The sequence below is a fragment of the Peromyscus eremicus genome, chromosome 1, assembly GCF_949786415.1.
Source record: "Peromyscus eremicus chromosome 1, PerEre_H2_v1, whole genome shotgun sequence".
NCBI classification, from domain to species: Eukaryota; Metazoa; Chordata; class Mammalia; order Rodentia; family Cricetidae; genus Peromyscus; species Peromyscus eremicus.
In genome coordinates, this window is record NC_081416.1 from 35,485,567 (window position 1) to 35,512,364 (window position 26,798).

The 26,798-nt window shown below is 43.9% G+C and overlaps 1 protein-coding gene across 1 annotated transcript in view; it reads right to left on the reverse strand.

The window, feature by feature from the left end:
* Positions 1-26,798, reverse strand: part of Smarca2 (SWI/SNF related, matrix associated, actin dependent regulator of chromatin, subfamily a, member 2) — a 172,882-nt gene that overhangs the window by 75,776 nt on the left and 70,308 nt on the right. The window contains 9 exon segments of the mRNA XM_059259437.1: positions 3,404-3,570; positions 5,616-5,662; positions 11,513-11,599; positions 12,965-13,072; positions 20,874-20,987; positions 22,473-22,595; positions 22,597-22,716; positions 25,773-25,883; positions 26,546-26,612. Coding sequence (XP_059115420.1) covers positions 3,404-3,570; positions 5,616-5,662; positions 11,513-11,599; positions 12,965-13,072; positions 20,874-20,987; positions 22,473-22,595; positions 22,597-22,716; positions 25,773-25,883; positions 26,546-26,612 — 944 coding nt within the window.

Below are 26,798 nucleotides of genomic sequence, written 5' to 3' on the forward strand. Positions count from 1 at the left end.
AATAGAACCAACTGGGAAATACGCCTACCCAGGATACAGTAACCTCAAGTGTAACACAGAGCCCCGAAAAATAACAGTGTCAAAATTCATTAGTCAAAGAGTCCTCGGGCTCTGAACCAGAGACCTCAGGCAAACAGATCAAGCGTGTATCTTCTGAGTGCTTAAACTTTAAAAAACAGCTGGAGACTTGACATATTACAAAAATAAACAAAAAAATATTCAATCTCTTTCCAGGTAAAGCTATCCAGCATTTCCTACGAGAAGATCTAGAATTTCCTGGCTTTCCACCTCCATTGGTAGACACTGTTCACTAGCAATCTCTTCAGTATTGCTAGGGGAGTCTCAAACTGCCTTGTAAGAGTTCATCCAAAGGCAAGCGATCCTCGACGAAGGTACAGGGGATTTAAAGTGCTCAGCACCAACATCTATTTCATGTGTACCAGACTCTGGTGTAGGACACAAGCCATTACAGGAACACAATTAACCGCAAGGGGCAATTGTATTGAAAACTAAAGAATTTGCCAGAAGGAACACATGGAACACATTGCCAGACTGTCGTTGACTGCTGATTTTTCACTGAGTTTTGGCTGTCTTAAGAAATTTCATCTTCTGGATGAAACTTCACCATTTGCACTCACAAAGGAAACAAAAAAAATCGTTTCCCATGACAATAAAACAATAGTACAGCGTAAGTCTATCTGTACAATCACAATCTTTGTAGGAAAGTATTTGCTTAGCTTTTAGCAAGAGATTTTTTTCCTCCTGAAGCCAAAGTTGAGATGTCAAATTTAGTAACGAAAATTTGAAGGTGTTTTATGACCTGGATGATAGGGTGGTATGGGGAACAGCTGGAAGGGAAGTACTAACATAACCATGTGTACAACACTTTCCACTTCCAAAATGAATGGCTGCTGTTTGTAGTGGAGGAAGCCTGTCCAGACATCATGGTCCCCACGCAACACTTTTACACAACTTCATCTCTCCTGAAAGAACTGCCTACTCGTCCTGTTTCCCTAGGACTCAGCTGTGTGGCCAAGTTCAGAATCTGTTAGAATGCTGCTGATGGCCAAGCTAATTGTATTTCAAAGGTGGAGTTACTTCCCTGGGCATGCTCAAACCAAGCATTCTTGAAACTAGATAATCCAAGTTAGAACCTGGTTTCACAGCTCAGCTTTGTGTTTGGGTCTTCTAAATGGAGACTGTACTGACCGACACAAAAGACACTTATTTATTGAGAAAATTAACAATACCCATGAAGTATTTTCCCTTTTATCCTGCATGTAGCCTTATATTAGCTGAAGAGGCAGGCAAACACAAGAGAGACTGGAAATCACTTTTTGCCACTTTTTTTTTTTTTAAAAAAAAGATGTTTCTGTCACTGTTAAGTGTTGTATTGTGCACTTTGCCTGTGTACATGTATATCACATGTGTGCAGTGCCCATGATGGCCAGAAGAGGGCACTGGAGCCCCTGGCACTAGAGTTACAGATGGTTGTCAGCTGCTGTATGGGTGCTGGGAACTCAACCCAGCAAGTGCTCATAATTGCTGAGCCATCTTTCTAGCCCTTCTTTGGTTTTATAGATTGAAATCTTCCCAGGGCACAGTCCCCACACTGAGATTCAAAAAGAAGTGACAGGAAGTAGCAACAGTGTGAGGCAGACACCACAGAGTGGCTAGCACCCTACAACCCAGGGGGAAATTAAACCTGTCTGCTTTATCCGAACAATTATAAAAGTTACCCACAGTGGGAGAGAGGGCTCCACTCCAAGAGAAAAAAAAACCTACTCAGATTTGACAACAGAGAGAGACTGGATGATAAGATTATCTAGGGACACACGTTCATGCTGACTTAACCATTCATCAGTCGGCAACTCTGGAAACGAAGGGTAAAGGGGATTTAAATCATCAAGTGTGTGATGGCACAACTAACTTTAAATGAGAATCAAAAGCTTTCGTTAACTTAATAAGACCCCAAGAGGTAGGCCATACAGAAAATCAACCTAAAAACCCAAGTGAGAAAACATTTGCCAAGTGTGCTTGGTTTATTTCTAATTAACCATGTATGGGGGGGGGGTGGGCATCAGACTGAAAATGGCCCAAAACCTTCTAACGGAATATACATTTTAATTTCCCACTCACTTAACACTAACATTGCACTGCATCAGGTAAAAACGGTCATTAGAAAGGCTGGGCTCTCTGCACTCAGATCACACGCACCCTGCACATAAGCCTGCTCTGACCCCTACATACCACTTCTTGACCACATTATCCATTGCTGGACTTCGACAATTGCCATTTCTTTAGTCTCTGAGATACTATGGTCAGTATCCAATTTAGCCATGTAATTTAGGGAATATCCCTAAATGTATATTTTCTTCTATTCATATTTGCTTATTAATGTGATATTTAGATTTCATTCATTTTTTCCCCTCTTCTTTTGGAGGCAGGGGTTTCACTATGTAGGCCTGGCTGGTCTAGTAATCACTATGTAGAACAGGCAGGCCTTGAACTCACAGAGATCCACCAGTCTTTGTCTCCTGAATGCTGGGACTGAAGGTGTGCACTACCAGGCCCAGTCAAATTTTGTCCTTAAATTTAGGCGACTTCTTTAAATAGTTTGTGTGCTTGGTAGTTTATGTCAACTTGACACAAGCTAGAGGCATTTGGGAAGAGAAATCTCCATTGAGAAAATGCCCCCTCCAGATTGGTCTGTGAGGCTTTTTCTTGATTAATGAGCAATGTGGGAGGGCCCAGCGCACCATGGGCAGCGCCAACTTGAGTAAGTGATCCTGAGATGTATAGGAAAGCAAACTGAGCAGGCCAGTGAGAAGTGTTCCTCCACGTATGACCTGGGAGTTATAAGGTGAAATAAACCCTTTCCTCTCCAACTTGCTTTTGGGCATGGTGATTTATCACAGCAATGGAAACCCTACCTAGGATAGTTTGCAAAATCCAGGAAGCAATGAAGTTTCGTCTCTTAACAATGCAGCTTGTACCTATGTCCTACTTAGAGACCTCTAGAGGCCTCAATGGCAAACTCGTAATTGAACCATTACACTGTTTCTGAATAAAAGAGACACAGAGTGTATACCATGGTGTGTGTGTGTGTGTGTGTGTGTGTGTGTGTGTGTGTGTGTGTGTGTGTGAGAGAGAGAGAGAGAGAGAGAGAGAGAGAGAGAGAGAGAGAGAGAGAGAGAGAGAGAGAGAGAGAAACAGCTGTACAAATCATGTCAGGGATGTGAAGGGCATCAGAAGACATAAACTTTGCATCTAGCAGGCCCACATTCAGCCTTCAGGCCCACTCCTCCGTGTTATTCCTCTTTTTGGCTGAGATCAGAGCTTAGGACCCACAGTCCCCTCATTTTCAGTCGTGTGGCTTGAGTCTGATGTCTCCCGCACTTACCATCAAGGCGCAGGTAAAGGAAGTTCCGAAAAGCAAAGTAATCCTCCATGATGGTCATGAGAGACGTCATCTGGCAGAAAAGCAGCACGCGGTGGTTAGTCGCTCTCAATTTGGGCAGAATACGATCAAGTAGCTCAAACTTTCCCGAGGCCCGATACAGCTCAGCCCTGAACCCAAAAACGCAAAACAAGAAGGCAGTATTACTGCTGTCTTCTTGAGAGATCCAGAAGTGCCTAGCTTTTCAGATAGAGCCTTGCACATAGTAAACATTCAATAAGGAACTGTGGATGGAAGGATGAATCAATGAACGGATATTAGCTCCAAAGCCATGCGAGCATTTAGAGGGGAAAACACCATCCATACAAAACCCATGAAGGGTATGATGTGCATGCTACCTACACGGCACATGCCAGAAGGAAAAGGGCACCCTTCTATATCTCTAAGATTCTTCATGGTGTGCCATCAAGTTAACTTAGGACACTCCTGATTTACTCAAATACTTATTGAGGACCTACTGGGTACCAACACGATGTGGGCGGGCATACAATGATAAAATATACAATTATACGTTGTGGTCAGGGCTTTATAAAGAAAAGCAGCAAGTGACAATGAGAACTCGGAGTGTGCTAACCCCTGGCAGATCCTTTCAGAAATGAAGTCTTACCAAAGCACAACCATGCCCACGCATGTCTGTCTGTCTGATTCCATCCTACACTAGCCATGTCAACAGGCACAGCAGACTTTATGGTCCACGAAGCTGAAAATATTTCCTATCTGTCTCTTTACCGATACAGCTTGCCAATCACTGACTTGGAGTGCGTGAGGTCAGTGACTTCCCTGGAGAGAGAACACTCTAGCTAAAACCTGAAATAATGAGTGGAAAGACATCTAAGTGAGAAATGAGGGCATGCACATAGAGAGGCGCATGGGCCCTGGAGAGTGCGGGAGGCTGGTACAGCTCACAAACTGGGACCAAGTAATGGTGACTGTAACTTAAGCATAAGTGAGGTGGCATAGTGGGACCTGGGAACAGATCTGGGAGGTGGGAATGGAGCAGGTACTGAGGAGTCCTTTCGGACTGTTCTGGTTTTCAATGCAATGGGCGATGACTGATGCGGTGTAAACAGGAGGATGACCTTGAGTAACCTGTTTGACAGGGTTGCCATGGGCACCTGTATGAGAGGACTGGGGAAGGATACAGTCCTAGCCTACTGAAGGAGTGCAAAACATGACGGGAGCAGGGAGATGACGCTGTGGTAAGGAGGAAGGCTGAAGTAGGACCTTCCTCCGTGATAAACCTTTTGTTTTCGAATCAACAGGACTGTGTTGTGTAAAGTATTACATTCACTTTTAGGGTTGAAACCATGTGAAGCAGTCACCCATGTAGATGCAGTCAACAATGCTGAAAATACATCACTGGGTGGCAGAATTTATGCCATAGTACATTTTGTTCCTAACGGATCCCTTTTCCCATGTGGCTTCCTGCTATCCATCACTTACTCTGAAGCCTTCAATAGCCATGCTCCCCTGTATCTCTGGCCATGCTGGGAGAAGCAGGAGAGGACAACTGAAGCATGGACTGAGAAGGGCCAATTGGCCCTAATCCTGGTAGAATCCAAGTTTCTGTTGCCTCTGCCTGCCTCTGAGATTCAACAAGGACACATACGCCCTAATAACTCATCCTTCCTGGGATGAGATACAACACATTTTGTGTAGAGTAAGCTTTTATTGTTTCTCTGCTGCAAGGTGTGGTTCTGTCCTGTGTCCATGCTATGAAAATTGTTACTTAGATCATAATCCAAAAACTGACTCTAAAACTCTAAAAATCCACTAATAGCACATGAGACACTTTTTTCATGCACGTGAATGCTAAGCATTCACAGGAAATTAGTAGGGAAAAACAATCTCTTCAAGCCTGAGTTCCACTTTAGCTTAGCAGTCACCAGAGTCAGGGACTGAAACAACACTTTTAGAACGTGAAGGCACTGGGAAGTCTCTTAAATGAGATCTACGTCCCTTGAATAGACAATTGCTTAGAGCAAGCTAAAATTGATTCCGTTAAAGTACAAGGAAACGCTGCTATCATTTTGTTTAGCAACTTCTGTCCCTCTGCAGGGGAGCGAGGAGGGGTAAGGAGGCTGGAAGCTTACAGAAAGAGGTTAGGTAAGGCCAATAACAATGCATCTTGAAAGAGGAAAAAAAGAAGATTTACCCATTGATGACCCCATTTGAATAGCCCAGGTGTTCAGCAAACGATTCCTTGAAAAGAGAGAAGAAAGCGATTTTAATATGTAATCAAACTTCTTGGTTTCGCTAGTGTGTCTAAAGCACAGTCTAAGCAAATCAAATGATCCTCGAAGAGCCAATCAGAAACTCAGGTCTCCAGGATCCCATCAGAGAGTGTCTGAGCATGCATTGGCCAGGGGCTGAGCCTGGAGCTCTTTCTGGGGATCCACCCACAAACTCACCGCCCAAGCTAAAGGCAGGGTTTAATACTAGCCAGTGGTAATTATCATGTAACCATAAACACAACACAGCAATAGCAAGCAATAGAAATAATGGCCATTATATAACATTCACTGCCCCGCCCTTCCAGCCCTCCCTTTACTCTTCACAAATAAAGCCCTAACCATACTAGACCAGTGGTTCCCAACCTTCTTAATGCTGTGACCCTCTAATACAGTTTCACACATAAGCCTAGGAGTTTCAGACCAACGTAGGCCACACAGAGAGACCCCTGCTCAAAATAAAGCATAGCTTTCATTTCCCAGATTTGAAGGTCCCCAAGGAGATAACTCCAGTCCCCAAACTGGGGTTATGGAATTATTTGTTATCAATACACGGTATGGGAAACAAAATAGAACATTGGCAAACCCACACAGCATCTTGAGCCCATAACAGCCAGAGTCTATGGTAGTTTCGGTGTAATTGGCCCCCATAATCTGGCAGTAAAGGTAGAAAAAAGAAAGCTGGTAAGAAGATGTAATTGAACAAGGGGGCCATGTTCCATGCCCAGCAAACAGCAGAACTTGGCAGCTTCAGCTATGTGGTTCTGGCTTTAGAGTTAAGAATAAAAGAAGTGGGTTATAGAAATTGCTTCCGCGTCTAAGAAATGAAGCTGGGTCCAGCCATGTGTGGGGGTGTCCCTGAATGGAGGCCTAGTAGAGAGGTCATTGTGTGAAGCTGTGATGTTGAAGTCTGGATCGCCCTGGAGAACCCAAGATGTTAGAGATGCCAGAGCCGTGGGATACCTGCTGAGGAGAGCTGCTAACAGGGAGTGGAACCAGCCCAAGAGAAAGAAGTGTGTTGCAGTCAACAAAACTGAACAGTGTTGGAGATGTGAAGAGTGCTTTGACATCAGATATGGAGATGCAGAGTTTGGAGTCTGCCCAGCTGTTTTTTGGTCTTGTTTTGGTCCAGTATTTCCTCACTATGCTCCCTTCCCTGCATTTTGGAATGGCAATGTATATCTTCTGCTATATTATATGTTGGAAGTATGTGATTTGTTTTTTGATTTTGATTTTTACAGAAGGATTGTGGTGATATATTGTGTCCCCCAATATATTGTGCACTCTAATAAACTTATCTGGGGATCAGAGAACAGAGCCAGCCACTAAATTAGACATAGAGGTCAGGCAGTGGTGGCACGCACCTTTAATCCTACCACTCAGGAGGCCGTCTGGATCTTTGTGAGTTCAAGGCCACACTGGGAACACACCTTTAATCCCAGCACTTGAGATATCATGTCTTTGCTTGGGAAGGACACACGCCTTTAAACCCAGGAAGTGATGGCAAGAAGTAGAAAGGTAAATAAGGAGCAAGGACCAGGAACTAGAGGCTTTTTAGCATCAGTTCAGTGGAGACACTTTTGGGTGAGGACTCAGAGGCTTCCTAGTTTGAGGAAACAGGATCAGCTGAGGAGTTGGCAAGGTGAGGTTGACTATGGCTTGTTCTGCTTCTCTGATCTTTCAGCATTCACCCCAATATCTTGCTCTTGTTTTTTTTTTTATTAGTAAGACCTCTGAAGATTTGTCTTACAAGGGATTACAGTTAAGTGATTGCCATTTTTTCTCAGAAGAGACTTTGGACTTCAAAACAAGTTTGAGACTTAGAGACTGTGGGGACTTTTGAAGTTAGACTGAATGCGTTTTTTTTGCATTATGATGTGGCTATACGCCTTTGGGGTCCCAGGAATGGAATGTGGTGGTTTGAAAGAAAATGGTCCCCAGAGGGAGTAGCACTATTAGCAGGTGTGGCATGGTTGGGGTGGGCGTTGAGGTCTCTTTTGCTCAAGCTTCCCTCAGTGTGACAGTCAGGTGACTTCCTGTTGCCTTCTGGTCAAGACCCAGCCAGCACCAGTCTGTCTGCACGCTGCCATGCTCTCCATTGTGATGACAATGGACTGAATCTCTGAAACTGTAAGCAAGCCACCCCAATTAAATGTTTTACTTTATAAGAATTGCCATGGTCATGGCATCTCTTCACAGCAGTAAAAACCCTCACTGAGACAGAGTCAGTGACAACTGCAGGCTCTGGTTTCTAGGAGCGTCCTCGAAGTTGTCATATAAACAAGCACCCGTGCAGTCCGTCTCAATCTACGGACAGCCATTTTAGAGAGCAAACAAGCAGGCGGCAGAGAGCATCTGCCCAGAACCTCACCACACCACTTTTCTTCCTGAAGCTCCAGCTACTGAGAGAGACAGGCTCCCCTTCCTCCCCAAAAGGCCCAACAAGAAGGAAGAATGACATGTAATTTCATAATTGCCAAGTCCCCGCAGTTCTTTATAGGTAAGAATAACATCTCAAAACTGTTTCAGGAATAGGAAGGTAGGTGACCAGTTAACCACAATGAATGCATTTCAGCAACAGAAATTGTTTCTTATGCTGCCCTGCTCCATATCCCAGCGCCCTCCAAGGAGTAGCAAAAGGTCCCTTCCATCTACTTAATGTGATTTTTTTATGAGCTACCTCATGTATTCTAACCTACATGTAGATCCAGGAGGCTGGAGAGAAGGCTCTCTCAGTTAAGAGCACTGGCTGCTCTTCCAGAGGACCCAGGTTCTATTCCCAGCACCCAGAGAGCAGCAGCAGCTCACAAACATCTGTATCTCCAGTTCCAGGGGGTCCAATGCCCTCTTCTGGCTTCCACGAGCACCAGGCACATAAGTGATGCACAGACAGATATACAGGAATTTTTCTAATTTAATTTTCGAAGTTGATCCACCCACTTAGAATCTATTCCTCTCAGTTCAGAGGCAGGAGACAGCTTAGAGGGTCAAGGCTATGGGATGGTCTGTATGTCAAATGTGTTGCTGATTGGTCAATAAATAAATCACTGATTGGCCAGTGGCCAGGGAGGAAGTATAGGCGGGACTAACAGAGAGGAGAATTGAGAGAACAGGAAGCTGGGTGAGGGAGACACTGTGAGCCGCCACCATGACAAGCCACATGTGAAGATCCCGGTAAGCCACAAGCCACGTGGCAAGGTATAGATTTATAGAAATGGATTAAATTAAGCTGTAAGAACAGTTAGCAAAGAAGCCTGCCATGGCCATACAGTTTGTAACCAATATAAGTCTCTGTGTTTACTTGGTTGGGTCTGAGCAGCTGTGGGACTGGCGGGTGACAGAGATTTGTCCTGACTGTGGGCCAGGCAGGAAAACTCTAGCTACAGGTCAAGGCTTGCCTCACCCAGTCACAGTGAAAAAGCAGCCTGTGGCAGGATCTCACTACTGCTCAGTGGATTCTCCATCTGTATCTCTAAGCAGCTACAGCTTGTCAGTAGGACTTTTTAAAGTGTTCTTACAGTTCAAATTTTGCTCAGATCTACAAACACATCTCTTCCTTATCCTGGAGCTCTGCCTCAACAGTGCTGTATAATGTTTGATGGACATGGTCTCCGGTGTCCAGACACTCTCCTATGGCATACGGATGCTCTGTCATGTCGAGGGATACTGTCCCTTATCCCTGTAAGTACTCTCATCTGCTTCCCCAGATGTCCTCTGTTCTCTTGGTCGGAGATACCCCCGCATCCATGTCATAGCTAGGGTTATTACTGCTGTGATGAAACACCATGACCAATAGCAACTTGGGGAAGAGAGAGTTTACTTGGCTTACATCTCCTGAATCACAGTCCACTGAGGGGAGGCAAAACAAGAACTCGAACAGGGAAGGAACCTGAAGGCGGGAGTTGATGCAGAGGCCGTGGAGGGTGCTGCTTACTGGCCTGCTCCTCGTGGCTTTATCAACCTCTTTTCTTTTCTTAAATAATTTTTTTATTTAAAAAAAAAATCTTTCCTTTTACATACCAACCCCTGTTCCCCCTCCCTCTTCTCCCGCTCCCCCTCACCCACCCCCATCCCCCCCACCCCTCCTCATAGAGGTAAGGCCTCCCTTCTTATAGTATTAAGGACCACCAGCCCAGGAATGTCTCCACACACAGCAGGCTAGACCCTCTCCCATCAACCATTAACTAAGAAAATGCACGACAGGCTTGCCTATAACCAGATATTCAAGAGGCATTTTCTCGATCGAGGTTCCCTCCTGTCAGATGACTACAGCTCGTGACAAGTTGACATAAAACTAGCCAGCACAGTAAAAACACTCTATCTAGCAATCAGACACTCCTGTATCTATGGATATTCTCTCTGGATGTATGGATATTCTCCCTTCTGTCACATGCCCCTCTTAGGTCAATACCTCCCTTATGTATGCTCTCCCTGTCTGTGAATGCTATCCCTATATCCACGGATGTTACCCCTGGCATCACGGATGCACGTCCTCATCTGTCCACAGATGTTCTCCTGATATCTATAGATGGTCTTCTATTCACAAGAATTCTACCCCCTTGATCAAATATGCTCTCCTAATGTCTTAGGATGTTCTCCTTGGTTCACAGATGCTCTGCGTTTATGGATAGTTCCCTATGTCCTGGATGATCTCCCTGTGTCTATTGACCCTCCCCCTCCATCGACAGATGTTCTCCCTATATCTATGAATGATCTCCCTCTGCCCATAGACGCGCTCTCTATGTCCAAAAGTGCTTTCTCATGTATCCACAGACACACTCTCCCATCTGTGTGAGGATCTTCTTCCTTTCCTGTTGATTCTCCATCTTACATCTATGGATGCTCTTTCCTAAGGACTTTAAGGCCATAGTGGTGTCATGCTTTACGCATTCAGCCAGCTGAGATGGGCCTCTAATACAGGGAGGGGTAGTAAGAAAGTATCAACTGATCCAGCATGCAAGACTGCCAAAATATACTGGGACAGGCAGGAGGGATACTCAAAGCTAAGACTATTTCACCTCATTTTGTACTGTAATTCAGCTTTAATTTTCTGGAAGGTTCTATCACATGTTTAAATAGAGCAGAGCCCTACAGTGCTTTTCCTCTCGGCTGTTTCTCCTGTTCCGTTTGTAGCAAGCAGTGACCCTTACGGTGTCAACTGTCTCAGGCCCACTGGTTCTGCAGATGGTGAAGGTGGCTTCTTTGTACTTCTGCTCAAGCCAACTGCCCCACTAGAGTGAACCCTGTCAATGAAGGAATCTCATTCACAGGGAGCAAACAGAGTAAAAAAGTCCTATGATCTACAACAGTGTGCTAGAGACCTCAGTGTCAGAACAGAGCAACATTCGGCATCATCATGGTGGGAACCAGGCAGGAAAAAAGTATCAGTGTATGCCATGGGCGAAAGCCAGCATCCCTCACAAGGATAGTATTTCAAGAACATCTTTCTCTTCGATATCTATAAGCGCATTATTTAAGTATTTCTCCAGCCCCCTTCAGAGGAAGCTGGCTGCATCTGCCATTATCCTCAATTTCAGAACTCCGACTACGGTAACAAGGTAATTCGCAGCATTTACCCAAATCCACATAATGAGTCGATGCTCCCAACATTTCCTCACTACTTTCAACTCTTAGTTATAAAATTCCGGATGCTCAGGCAGGCAGTGCCAAAGCGAATCATACCCCGGAAACAGGTCTATTAATTCTGCCAGAAAGGCAGGGACCATGCTGGCTGGACACCCCCACACATGCTTTATACATGTTCGGGGGGTTGCCTTCCTAACTAGCACAATAATGATCACGATACAGGACACAGACTCACCTCAATGTGCTGGAACATATATGGGTGGTTGCATATTTTTCTCAGCTGCATGATAGTGTTCATAAGTGTCTTGGCACCTCCTTTCCCCTGAGAAAAAAAGTAATGAAAAGAATGGAGTTAATTATTCGTTGATCAAGTATTTCCAATTTTTTAAAATGAGGCTTCAAGACCAAGAGTATAGCTTACTGGTGCAGCCTGTGCCCTGCTTATGAAAGGCCTGGATAAAAGTCTAGCACCGAAGAAAGAAGGGAGGAGTCCTGACAGACTGACTACATAGCTTATACCTTATAGAAAGGACACAGGGCCCTACCGTGTCTTAGTACCTACACAGCTTGAGCTCAGAGCTTCAGGTATTATTTAGCCATTTATGGGTCAGACATTGCATTGCCCTTGTGATTAACTTATCTTACAGAAAAGTAAATCTTACAAAATTAATTCAAGTCGATGGCTTTGTGTCAGGCCTACCCATAGGTGTTTGGAGATATTTGTTTACACTGCAAAGATGTGTCTCTGTCTAAGGCACCTTTTGATTGGTTTAATAAAGAACTAAATGGCCAATACCTAAGCAGGAGAAACTTAAGGCGCCTTCTGATTGGTTTAATAAAGAGCTAAATGGCCAATAGCTAAGCAGGATAGATAGGCGGGACTTTTACGCAAAGAGAAAACTCGAGTTAAATCTAGGCATGGGGAAGACACCAGCTAGACACAGAATGAGTTGGACACACAGAATGGGATAGAGGTAAAAGCCATGTGGTAGAATGTAGATTAATAAAAATATGGGTTAATTTAAGTTATAAGAGCTAGTTGAAAAGGAGCCTAAGCTAAAGATTAAGCTTTTGTAATTTTTTTTTTTTTTTTTTTTTGGTTTTTCGAGACAGGGTTTCTCTGTGTAGCTTTTGCGCCTCTCCTGGAACTCACTTGGTAGCCCAGGCTGGCCTAGAACTCACAGAGATCCGCCTGTCTCTGCCTCCCGAGTGCTGGGATTAAAGGCGTGCGCCACCACCGCCCGGCTAAGCTTTTGTAATTTACAATAAGTCTCCATGTCATTATTTGGGAGCCGGCTAGTTGGACGGAGAAAGACTCATAGGATTACAAATAAGATTCTGGCAGACCACACATAAAGGATGCTAAGGGGAGAAACCAGACTTTCAAATACCCTACAATACCACCCAACACTGGGCAGCTTGTCTTTCCTGCTGAGCTATCCTGAGCAGTGTTAAGTCTTTGATAACGGAAACACTGGCAGGGCACAGACCCTCTCTTGTTCCACCCCAGTGTAGTTAACAGAGTATGATGGCGCTGGCAGCAACTGTTGCCACCCCAACGACCCAGTGCTTTACAGGAACAAGCCACTATTCACAGGAAGGCTTCCTGGGAATGCTCAAGACCACAGCCATGAGAACACGAGAAGACATACCACAGTACCTGAGTCTCCCAGCTTTTGCAACATACCTTCTTATCTTTCTCAGAACCGTCTGTGAGGAGGATCCCCTTGGCCTGCATGTGACGATACAAAATCTTCTGCAGAGCTGACATGTCACACTTGATGACATACTCAACCTGGGGACAGAGCAGGACACGGATAAGCACAGGAGAAAGAAGGGGCTGATTGAAGATGGCAGTGGAGAAGGGGCTGCTGGGGCCAGTCCTGGAAGCACGGAGGAGGCCTCTGTCTCCCCTTCCTGGATGCATGAGGAGATGGGACAGGGCCATAAAGCAGACCACAGTCCTCGAGGACAAAAGTACCATGGAAATACTCAGACCTTTAAAAGGATGCATGAAGAAAATGTAAGGTCCTAATTCCTAGAATTTCTTGATTTCATATTTGAGACCCGGAGTGGCTTGCCAACTGTGCTATACTCAAATGTTCATTACGATGTATATTTAATATTTCTCCTGCTTCTTGGTCCTGTATACTTCCATATGAGCTGAACAGTATTAGGAAAACTAGTGACTGCCCCCAAATCCTAGGATTTTCTTTGTAAAACATCTTTAAATGGCTACCTGTGGCTACCCCAGCACTCATCTCATAGTAAGATTGATAACAGACCTAGGTTGACTGTCATTAACCTCTACCCTGGAGAAATGATGGGATACACCACTGTGAAGACAAGCAGTTAAGAAGAATTAACTCACAGCAGGACACAACTTCCACAACCTCATGGCTGTCAAAAGCAGGACAGGGTCTCCTGTGTGTCCAGTTATGATAAAACAAAGTGCAACTTAAAACACTTGAAAGGATTCACATGCCCAGGTCTATCACACACTTGCAAGTCTTTCATACCCTGAGTGCAGAAAACAAGACTTATTTATATTGTTTTTCCTTAGTCCTAGGAAAGTAAACGTGCAAATTTCAAAGCAAATGCCAGATTACCACCTGGATACCTAAGAACGTGATTGAAGGAAATTGGCCAACTGTCTGCTGTTTAATCAACTGTGTAAAAATGATCAGGCTGCTTTCAGCTCTGAGGTCCAGACAAAGGAGGTCACAGAAGAAGAGAAGCTAAAAATCTATTCGGTTGTAACTTTAAAAGGAGCCTGAGGCACAACTGGTTGTCTCTTCACACTAGGCAATCACAGGAAGGCTTGCTTTTTTGCATGAAAGTTACCTAAATGGGTTAACTCATCAGGTTGGTTAATAACCTTCCAGGTCAGAGAAGAAACGCAAATCTTTAAATTTAACAAATCAGAACACACTTAACATAGGTTTCGTGTTTTGCCTAACTGATCGTGTCTTTTCTTTATTCTCCTTTTCTTTAAAAATTTTTTTACATTGTAAAGTTTTCCTGAGGTATAACTGACACAGATTATACATATTAAATGTACACAGTATGATCTTTTCCTCCATAAATTCACTGCAAAGGAATTATCACTATCCTATCTTTTCAAGAGCTCTCAACTCACAACAAAAATTTGACTGTGGTGAAGAAAAATGTTAAGTTCGGACTTTAACAAGTTTAACAATGACAGCATCAAGGACCAACACTGAGCTCTCTGTAAAATGCTTTATGTGCCTTTTCTCATTTAATCCCTACAAACTCTGCACGAGGTAGTCACACTTAGTCTCCTCGTTTCATAGACAAAGAACCCGAGCATCCAGGAGGCTAAGCTCCTAGCTCAAAATATGTCGACTCTTTCAGACTCACGCTAAGGATGACCAACAAGACTAGTTCAAAGGCTCGGTCTGGTGTTCATTTGTGCTTGGTGTCACCTCTCTGCTGCCTCATTCACACCTTCCTGAGTAAGGAAGACACAGCTGATGCCTTTTAAAGGGGTGCCAGGAGATGGAAGATCCAGAGTCAAGGACAGAACCTTCTACCTGTCAGTCAGCTGTTGCTACGGGCTGGAGGTGGAGTTGTTCAGGAAGAGGGAGGCAGCCTGCCAATACCATGGAGACAGGGTGCCAAGCATCTGAAGAGATGAGACCCTCTAGAACAATGATTCTCAACTTTCCTACTGCAATGACCCTTTAATATAGTTCTTCATCCTGGGGTGACCCCCCACACACACCATAAAATTATTTCATTACTACTTCATAATTGTAATTCTGCTACTATTATGAATCCGGATAAGCAAGCAGGATATCTGGTATGAGACTCCCAAAGGGGTCACACCCCACAGTTTGAGAACCACTGCTCTAGAAGGCTCCATAGCTGCTCTGGAAAGATGCAACCCAAGGCTTTCTCCCTTACATAAGAAAGGTAAGAGAAGCTGCTGAGATCCAAGGACCAAATCTGTTGTTACAAGCTCCATAAGCGTGTTTTACCTTCACTCCTTGAGTATTCTTTATCAACAGCAGGTGATTTTATTTTTTTCCTGTTCTTTTCTCTAAGCCTAGGTGTCCTTACTGTTAGGGATCCTTTGTTTGTTTGTTTGTTTGTTTTCGAGACAGGGTATCTCTGTGTAACAGCCCTGGCTGTCCTGGAACTCATTTTGTAGACCAAGCTAGCCTCAAACTCACAGAGATCCATCTGCCTCTGCCTCCCAAATGCTGGGATTAAAGGTGTGTACCACCACCACCCAGCTAGGGATCCTTTCTAAGTCCTATTGTACCAAAGATCTTCTCCCAGAGCCAGTGAGATGGCAGAGTGGGAAAAGGCGCTGGCCTCCAAACCTGATGATTTGAAGGCACTCCCTGAGATCTGCATGAAAGTTATCTTTTGACCTCCACACGCACCATGACATGTGTGGACACAGTTCTACCATATCATATGCACATAAGCACAGACACTCATGTACCAAATAAATAAATGTATTTTTTAAAAAATTCCCCCAAGAGCTCTATCAATTAAAACATTTCCTCCTCAATGTCCCTCAAAGAAAATGGTCCCAGGCCTCCTGTGATGACAAAACTCATCTTTCCCATATATGGCTAGAGAGTCTCTTAAGAATTATTATATACATGTACTGATATTAACATCTCAAGATATGAGTTGAGGCCCATAGGACAGTAAGACAAAGTAAGATAGATGCTTTGTGTTCTTTTATAATGATGCCAGTAGGATAATATCTAATGTTTTTTTTTATCAGTTCCAACCTGATTACTCTATGTGCAGCTAATGAAAACACCATGAGGAATACAGAAGAAACACCATGGCTTTCTTCTCACTGTTATGTGCTCACACTACCCCACATTTCCACCTCTACTCCTTGGCAGATTCTCTTCAGTCCTCTAGGGTCCAAGGGTATTAGCCTAGTTAAAAATCAGATCAGGGTTGGAGATACAGCTCAGTCAGAGCAGATGCCTAGCATGTGTGAGGCCCTGATTTCAACCCCCAACACTTTGAACCAAAAAAATCAGATCACTCGAAGTCCACTTTTGCATACACCAGGAGACCCAGAAGCCATCACAACAGGGTTCTGAACCTGAATACACAGGCAAGTAAGAATGACCGAACATTGAGATGCCCTAGTGGGAGAATCCAACTCCCGCCTCACCTATGACCACCCAGACCCAAGAGTGACTTTGTGACAGACATACATACTACCTGGTATCAGTGTCACCGTACATGCTACAAATCTACAGAGCTTAATGTTTTTATTCTAAGAGAAACATTTTATATATATAGCTGCCCTAACATCATTCTGCACTCCAGCAGGTTATAATTGAGTAACCTCTGCACATTCTGTTGCTACTCCCATGTATGGGCACTTGAGACCCCTTCCTTAAAGCAGCTGAAAGGTGGGGTCATTCACTTTGCTGATTGGATGAGGTTGCCTCCCACGGCCATACCAGTACTCGGTGTGAACAGATCTCATGCTGATCACTCACATCATACTTTCCATTTCCAGGGTACTACATTTTACCTATTCTGAGTGCAAAGAAACGCACAGGGAAACCAAATGGTAGCTACAGACAGAGAAAAGGGACAGACTGAAGAATCCCCATAGTGGTGACAATGTCAACGGGGTTGGGCGGGAGCTCACCCTCCCCAAACGCAATAGCACTCAAGGAAAGCAGTATGTGAGAGCTCCTCTGAATACACAGGTACAAAAAGTGGTACAAAGAGTGAAATCGGTGACTTCTAAAAAGGGCTGGCCCTTGCCAAGAGAGAGGAGTCCTGACAGCTACTGGGACTGCGACAATTCAAGTTCCAAGGACAACTGAGGCACTGACGTCACGCACATGCTACCCCCTAAGGGTTATATTAGTGAATGGCTCAATCAGTTCCCACAAGTAGATGAATCCACTGGTTATACTGCCTAAGAATCCTCCCGCCCCCCATTTGATTCAATAGATTCTGAGCTTTCCTCAGAGCTCCCGCCTGTGAACTGCTTTTCATTCAAAATTTTCATTCCCAAAGGACAGATCATTAGAACAATGAACCTGGGCCAGTGTGACACAAAGTCCCATGTGAAGAACTGAGATTTTTCAACAAACAATTCAATTAGTAAGGGTCTCAGGTCCTGGAATCCATGACATGAAAGAGGAAGGATGGTAATGATTAAGTCTATTAAGCATTCCCAGCTTTTATATAATGAATACACAAGTTTTCCATCTATACAAAGCTTTTTCCTATGTCCTACACAAATTACATATAAAAATAAAATCAGGGTTGACGTTAGCTGGTCCAAGTTCTTGCTAACTTCAGACTCTGGACACACACATGTGCATGCAAGCATGCATGCACACACGCACACACAGAGATGCCACTGTACATACAACTAACTGTATCACTAGTTCTTAGGACTATGAATTCACAAAGGCAAAGAATCAGAACATAGACCCTCAATGGGGGCTCAATAGAGGAATTAAATTTTCACTTAGTTTAAGTTGCTGTATACAATCCCTTTTCTTTGAACTGGCACTCTTTCCAGAATGTAAGAAACGGACTTTGCCATAGGTAAGGGTCACAGGACATTGCCTTGCTCATTAGGTGTTCCATTAGCCCATTAGGTGCCTTTAGTGTCACCCAAGTGTGTATGGAAAGGTACTCAACACTATTCAATATCAAGGAAATGGAATTAAGATACAACTTCTTCACTACTAAAATATTAAAACAAACAGAAACAACAATAAAAACACATTTGACAACACTGAGCACTGAGGAGCATGAGGAAGAAATGGAATGCCTACATCTTGCCAGTAGACTACCAAGCAGTTTGGAAAAGTACAGAGAAGACTGAGAACACGTGGTTTTATAAGACCCGTATAAACCATTCATTAACCAAATAGCCCAGTAATCACACTCCCGGGTGTTAACTCAAGTGAAACAAAACTACGTCACACAAAAGCCTGAATGCAGATGGCATACAGCAGCTCTACTCAGATCGTCAGGGCCTGGAGAGATGGCTAAGCAGTTAGAACATTTACTGCTCTCACAGAGGACAGGGGTTTGTTCCCAGTACCCACACTGCCCAGCTCACAAACACCTAGAACTCCAGCTCCAGAAAATCTGGAGCACTCTTCTGGTCTCCATAAGTATCTGCAACATGTGGTACACATAAACTCATGTAGGGGCGTGCATACCCCACACCCACCCAACCCACCCACCTTTAAAAAACAAAACAACCCAATGGCCCTCAGCCAAACCGAACCCACAGTGGGTAAGCCCAACAACTCGGATGACTTTCGGACACATTACACAGGCCGAAAGAACCCAGATGCAAACAGCGACTCACTCTACTTTCAGTCAACTGGCGTTCTTCAGGGATAGGGAAGAGCCCGGGGGCCGCAGGAGCCTAAGCTTAGGCTGGGAAGGCAGTGAGCATGGGGTATCGTACTCTGGGTACAAAAGAGTACAGGCATAGCTGTGCAAGAGAGAACACATCAGGTGAGGGAACAGTGGTGTAGTCTGGTTCTGAACACAGGGAGGTAGACGCTCGTCTAGACCACAGAACTGTAAACCAGAAGGAGTATGGTTCTATGTAGATGTTACGAGATGTAAACTAAAATTAGGATTAAAACTCACTTTCCTGATCCTTTTTCATTCATGAAAATATTGGAGAATAAAACACTATAGATGGATTTTAAAAAAACTTTTTAAAAAAAACTCAGACCGCCGGGTGGTGGTGGCGCACGCCTTTAATCCCAGCACTCGGGAGGCAGAGCCAGGTGGATCTCTGTGAGTTCGAGGCCAGCCTGGGCTACCAAGTAAGTTCCAGGAAAGGCACAAAGCTACACAGAGAAACCCTGTCTCGAAAAACAAAAAACAACAACAACAAAAAAAAAACAACAACAAAAAAACTCAGACCATGGAAGACATATGCAGTCTGCTGTAGTTAAAGCATAAGGTAGTAGAAAAAGATTTCTCACCTCCCAAGGATGAGAGTTAAATTTCCAATTTTCCCCAGTTTAAAAAAAAAATAATAATAACAAGGTAATAAAAGTCGAGAATAGATATCAGTCGAATTGGGTCAACAACAGGCACATACATGCTCTAGGCGGTTTACAGGTAGGATGAAGAGGGCCACAGAAAACCCAGTAAAGACAAGAGATTGGTGTGAAAAAAACTTGAAGTGGACAAGAGAATAGAGCCTCCATCAACAACAGAAACCTGGAACAGAATAGAGACTCGAGGAAAAAAACACAAACAAAATAAAAACAAACAAATTAAAAATAAAACAAACAAACAAAAAAACTCACAAAATACCAGGACAACAGAAACTGTACCAGACTTATGCTCATGTGTCTAGCACTTAGATCAAACAGCAGTCCTGTGAGGCAGATGCTACATAGTTTCCTGGTCACTGACAAGACCAATAGGCGACCCTGGTCGAAATGACTGGCCAACATTCACATCCTAAGCAATGGAGAATGCAGGGGTTCCTGCGCCCACTGATGGGCGGAGTCAACAGTTTCAACTCCACCAAGTTGCCTCCAGGACAAGGTAAAGTGGTTGCCTTTAAAGACATGGATACCTAGAAAGACATCCATAGACAGTACTACACACAGAGCATCGCTATTCCCCAGAGGTCAAGACCACAGGAAGTCAAAGGGAATAATAACAGCACTTGATCCCAAGATGCAGTCACTAACAAAGGAAAATACATACTTAGACTTTTACTAGGTAAGCATTGTATAGGACTTTTATTTTTAATTTTTGTGACTATTAATGAATAAGGGATTAAGACACAAAATTCTCTCATAGCAAAGTGATCAACTTTGCCCAACCATCTGCCAACTCCTGCTTTACAACAGACAGGATGCACCAATCTGTCCAATAGTTGTTACCCAAAAATATTGCACAGCCATAAAGTAACAAGACAGCTCAGATTTTACACATCAAGAGAAATGAAAATAAAAGTGTGTCATGAAGAAAAAAGAGAAAAAAAAAAGAGAGAGACAGTATCTAACCCCAAGCAAGCTACCTTTTAGAGAATGGAACTTCAGATGTAGATGGTTCCAGGACAGGATCAGGGGTACAGTAATCAAAATTCAAGTCCAATACCAGCCTGGGCCCAAAGAAAGTCAACAGAACTAAAAACTATTTCCAAAGAACAATCTGAAAACTACTTGCCTAGGTTCCAGGCTAAATCCACGGGAACTTAGTTACACCACACAAATCCACATCCTAGTCTGTCCTTTCAGGCAACTCTCTCTTTACCAAACTAGTAACATCACAAATAGTAAACACTGAATGAACCTTCAGGAAACCTGGCAGATGCTTCCTGACCCCTTCAATTTCCCTTCAGTGATGGATGACACCAGTACCAAATGTCAATTCTGGTGTGCCTTAGAGCAGGACAGTTCTGCAGGGCCTCCAGGTGGGACTACACAAGCTCAGTAACTTAAAGTCAACTGTACTAAGACTCCATGAATTTGATTATTTTATTAAACCTGCCCCATGCAACGTCAGAGGCAGATGCTGAAAACACACGCACAGGAGGGTAAAACCCAGGATGTGAATCTGCAACTGACCTTTTCTGGAAGCTGAGATTCAACCTCTTTCTTCAGTCTCCTCAGTAAAAAGGGTCTCAACACCTTGTGTAGACGCCTGATGATCAAGATAGTTTCTTCTTCATTCAAGTCCACCTACAAAACAACCTTCGATGAATTCATCTTCGATGAAACTTCTTAAAGGAAGTTTCACATAGAGAAACTGTTACACTCATTATGTGTTTCAATGCACACTGGAATTTCACATGCCATAAGGCCAGGTTTATGCCAACCATCGAGACCTCCAATTCTCTTCCCTACCCCATGGAAATAAAATGACCTCCAAATGGGAATCTGCCTTAGAGACTAGTTCTGTGGGAAAGGGCCCTGGAACCGTGTTTCACATTAGTAGTATGAACAGCCCCAAAGACGGACAGAATACGGACAACAATGCTGACTGACTTAAGACTAACACAGAATGGGGAAAGGAGCAACAGTCTGTGTGCTCCTACTTCAGCTGAAGCTCTTGACTTCCGCTGTGTCTAGTGTAGAAACAGACAAAAGGATGGGTGCTTGAATATGAAGATGGGAAAAACAACGAGGGTGAGTGTGTTTACACTGGAAGGGCCTTGGCCCCTCCAACCTAACTCCTTTCCCTTTCTTTGCCCAAATCTTTGTTCCCCTTCCCTTGTTAGCCTCTAGGGGGCAGAATTAATCGACACGGCTTTCTCCACATGGGCAAGCCAGTTACTGAACAGCAAATGTACCCATAAGGTACCTGAAAATGAAAGGGCTAAGAGTTCAAACATAAAGTTTCTCTAAAGCATTTCAGTGGCTTCTCATTCTTATAGTCAAGGAACTGGTAATCAAAAAGGTATGTGTCCCTTTCAGGGACTTTTTCCTTTGCAGTATCCCAAGCTTGCCTTTCAGGAGCTCAAACAGAAGATAGTTAAACGAATAATAGTAATAATAATACATTTGAGAACAGCTACTCCAGGACTTAAAGAGTATTTATGTACAGACAAAGTGGAAGCTTACACTAAAACCTGAAAAAAATGTGTGGAAAGTTAACGTATTACACTCAAACTCTACGAAAGCATGGCCCAGGGAGTTTATAACAAGGGAAGATTTCTGCGTTTGTATTGAATTGGTTGAGTTGGTCTGGTTCAACTGATCAAGCCAACATCTCCATTCTTACCCTCCCTGTGACATAGTGTGGTTGAACACTCTTGTCAGGAGAAAGTTGGCAGAAGACAAAGAGCCTGGGATGCCCCATATGAACCTAGATTCAGAGGAGAAAACCTAATCCCAAATGGGACCGGATCCCACTCACTCACCAAAAGACATTGTAAACCACCCTGTGGGGTTTCTGTAGCTCTTATGTTCCTCTGCTTTCATTTTACCATCACACAGGGGAAAATACACACAAAGACACACAAAGACACACACATACACACACACACACACACACACACACACAGATTCTCTCCCTCCCTCCCTCCCTTCCTCCTTCCCTCTTCCCTCTTCTCTCTCTCTCTCTCTCTCTCTCTCTCTCTCTCTCTCTCTCTCTCTCTCACACACACACACACACACACACACACACACACACACACACACACACACACAGAGTTTGACCAGTACCCTTTCGCCAGTCATGGCAAATGGAGCGTTGAACCACTGTTCGAATGTGCTGCAACTCTTGAAGATTGTAGGGAGGAGGAAGTTGAGGAGGGCCCAGAGTTCGGGAAGCTTATTCTGTAGCGGGGGTCCCAGTCAAAAGGATCCTTCTGGGGGCGACGTAGTGTGTGTTGAGGACCTGGGTCAGCTTGCAGTGGTGGTTCTTCATGCGGTGGCCTTCATCCACAATCATGTATTTCCACCGAATCTGCAGCACGAGAGGAAGAACCAATGTGAGCCTAGTCAGCAGAAACACGGTGCCTTACAAATGGCTGGGGTATGTGTGTGGAAAAACAAAGAATCCAACTTGGCACACGATGCAGAATGATACCCTCTAAGAGAAAGGAATCCCAACCAATGGAGTGTTGCCCATAAAAGCCTGGCAGACTGTTAAAACTACAGTGGTCCTCCCAGGACAAGTGATTCTAAATTCACCTTTCAGAAACAAGAAAATGGGCCCAGAGTGCAATGGGCACTCCTCAGACGAGGTCTGGCCTCTCTCCACCCAATGATGCTCTTGTTACCATGTCATGAGGGATCTCCCAGACTTTTGTGATCATGCTACCTCTGCTCACAGCAGGAACAGAACACTTGCAGCCTCCGGAAGCAGGCACTAATGACTGGCTTCTGGAAGACACAGGGGCGCTATCTCCTAGGCCCTCTTGCCTTCCTGCCTTCTTTCCTACTAGACCAGCCATCTAGTACCTCTAGGGCATGGCTCAGTGTTGGGTTGCTAACACTGGAAAGTTGGAATATCACACACACAACTCTATAAACATTCAGTTTCTTAAAAAAAAAAAAAAAATAGATCAAACTAACAGGCCCCCTCAGTTCATGCATGTTCTTAACCTGCCAGGTTGAGGAACCCTGTTCTACTCAAAATGATCACAGGTCCATTGGCACAAACGTAATACAAAATTACCATCGTCCACCCAGGCCAAACTGCAGAATGAAACCCAGCAAACTCCTCCATAGGACTAATACTTAAAAAGGCAAATGTGAATATGGCAGAATAGTGCCAAAGGCTAACGGTCCTTTCCTCTCCCACACCCTACCTTTTAGCCTCTTCAAGTTTACTGCTCAAGGGAGAACTAGGAGAGTCGCACCACTTAGCCTAGGCTTTGCCTACACCAGTGGTTCTCAACCTTCCTAATACTAAGCGCCTTTAATACAGTTCCTCATGTTGACTCCCAGCCATAAAATTATTTTTGGTGCTAACTCATAACTGTAGTTTTGCTACTGTTATGAATCATAACGTAAATATCTGATATTTTGGATGGTCCTAGGCAACCCTGGTGAAAGGGTCACTCTACCCCCTCTCAAAAGGAGTTGGGAACCACAGATTGAGAACCGCTGGCCTACACAAAGGTGGCATTGATTAAAAACAAACAAACAAATAAACCACAAGTCTACTGCTTGGATGTTTCTGGCTCTGGGGCAAGAGTCAGCGGAAGCAGACAAGCAAGTATGGCATGATTCTCACCTCCTCGTAAGAAGGACTGGTGAAGTCAGAGAAAAGAAAGAAAACCATGAGCCAAGCTGGGATACCCAGATAAAAGAAGTTACCAGCATTCCCTGCCCCGTTTCTCTACCACTGCCAAGTGTGTAAGAACGACCAAAGTTCTATAGCCAATTTGCCAACAGCAGGGAACAGAGGTCCACAGATAAACATGCATCTAAGTAGATATTCTAAATCGACTTTCTTCCTCAACTGAGCTTATGAAGCAGCAAGGAGCCAGAGACCTTTGATTCTGCCACCAAGTAACTACTAATTAGGTCTTCTGCTTGGAAAAATTACTACCCCATTCGAGAGTGCCATTTCTCCAGTAACAAATAAAAGCTCGGCATCTCGTTACCAGGCGTCTCCGATGACTTTTGAAATACATATGCACAAGGCACAAGATGATTTTTTTTATTTGAGGGATCTCAAAGGCACTCCCACAGTAATACTGGAGACACGTCATTTTTGACACTGCCAAATTCATCTCAGAGCAGGAGCAACTGGAAGGCGGCACCTGCCGTCACTGTCATCTCAATTATTAAACCTCCCCAGGGCAGGAGTTGCCTTTATGTGATTTCCTATGATACCGTGAAGGGAACTCACAGCTCCCAGAGCAAAGGTTTAATGCAGAGATGGAACAAACCCCAGAAATAGGGATTCTGCTCAATTCTGACCATAACTTAGTTTCAGCTTAGAGGTTTCCAAACACCACGGGGTAAAAGAAATTACCACGGGGGAGGGGGGAATTAAGTTTTGATGATTTGTTCCAGGAATGATGGTGCTTTCATCCTTCTGCATGATCATATTAGGAGACAACATGATATAAATGAGAAGAAAACCTTCCCATTTGTGGCTAAAGGACAACTTCAGACATACAAATGATAAGCCAGGTAGGTCACAGAGACAACTCTTTCTCAGCACCAAATAAATAGCTCCAGGAATAGCCCTGAGTAATTTAAACAATAACTGTCCATTATTTTACCAGGAAAAAAAAAAACTGAACACAGATAAAGCACACACGCTTCAGCTTGGATAAATGCTCAGATGGAGGACACCATCTGGAGGGTGCCTGCTTGCCTTCGGAGAGAGAGGCACAAGAGGAATGGAGGGGTGTTGACAATAACCCAGGGCAACAAAAACAATTATTTCTTCCCAAGCACATTCAGGGCTGCGGGAGAGAAAAAGTGCAGAAGGAACCCAGGTGAATCCTCTCCATAGATGTGGAATTGGTTTGGAAAGATTGCCACTTTTCCAGGGGACCCAGGTTCTATTCCCAGCACTCCTACAGAGGCTCACACCCATCTGTAACTCCAGTTCCCAAGGATCTGATGCCCCCTTTTGGCCTCCATGGGCACTGCACGCATGTATGTTTCAGTTAAAACACCCATACACATAAAATAAAAACAAAGGAAATTTTTAAAAAAAGAAGGATGTGAACTCACTACAAATGGGCAGGGAGAAGCCCAGGATAAATTAATCAATTTCTCTCTCTCTCTCTCTCTCTCTCTCTCTCTCTCTCTCTCTCTCTCTCTCTCTCTCTCTTTCTCTCTCTCTCACACACACACACACACACACACACGTACACACATACAAAATATTAAATCCCATGACCAAGATTTCAGACCAAAAAAAAAAAAAAAAGAAGAGAAAGAAACCAGCCATCTAATGATCAAATTATACTATTGAGTATAATTTGAGGGACACTTTACACTCCAGTAAGATGATCCGCAATTAGAGATAAAAGAATTTTTTTTAAATCATACCTTTGCAAGAATGTGCTTGTCTTTTATAATGTACTCATAAGTAGTCAGGAGGACGTTGAATTTGCCACTCCGTAGCTGGGGGACAAGGGAGCGCCGCATGGCAGGGGTACCCTGAATGGAAAGAAAAAGACATCGATTACCCACTGGAAGCGCGTAGGTGCTATTTCTCACTGTGCAGAGCTTAATGGAACCTAGACAGGTGATGGGCACATAAATGTATTACCATATACGGATCTATTATCCGGGAAGAAAGTGGTAGCTAAACCACACAGATCTTGACCCTTTCCAGATCCTTACGGGAAGGTTTCCCACTTAAGACCGCGGAAGGAGAAGAGAGGAGGAAATTGCAGCGAGCTTACAGGAGGAGGGAACCCGCTGCTCAGCTGAAAGGCTCCCTTTCTGTGGGAGCGTGCAGCAGGCAGCCCCAGCACCCCGGTAATTGCCTGACTTCGCAGGAACATTCGGCACAGCGGCAGCCCACAGTGAGCCAGTCAGCAGCACACAGAAAGTGCGATATTTGTCATTTGTATTACTCTCATCAGAAACCTCGCAATATGATAATTAACAATTTTCTTCTGCATTTCACTATCTGAAAGTAATTATGGTTTATTACAGTAATCTTCTTGGGATGATTAACTCTCACTGTTTAGTACATGATGTACATGACAAAACTTTACAACCAAATACAGTTCACAGATGTGCATATAGAATGAAGAAAATTGGGGCCAATTTTTTGCTTTTCCACATTTATATATCAATACAAAGCTCCAAACCTTGTAAGAAATTTTCACCACAGAAGGAGCCCATTTGTCAAATTCATATGTCCAGTTAGACAGAGTCCTACCAAAAAAAAAAAAACAACACAGTAAACACACACAAACACATTTATATAAATTCAGTTAATAGAAAAGTGTTACTCATTTTTAGTCCTTGCCTTAAAAGGGGCTAGAGAATATATAATACCCCAGATACATATTTATGTGAAAGGTATGGAGATAAGAGGTAAGTTAGAAAGAAGCTGCCACA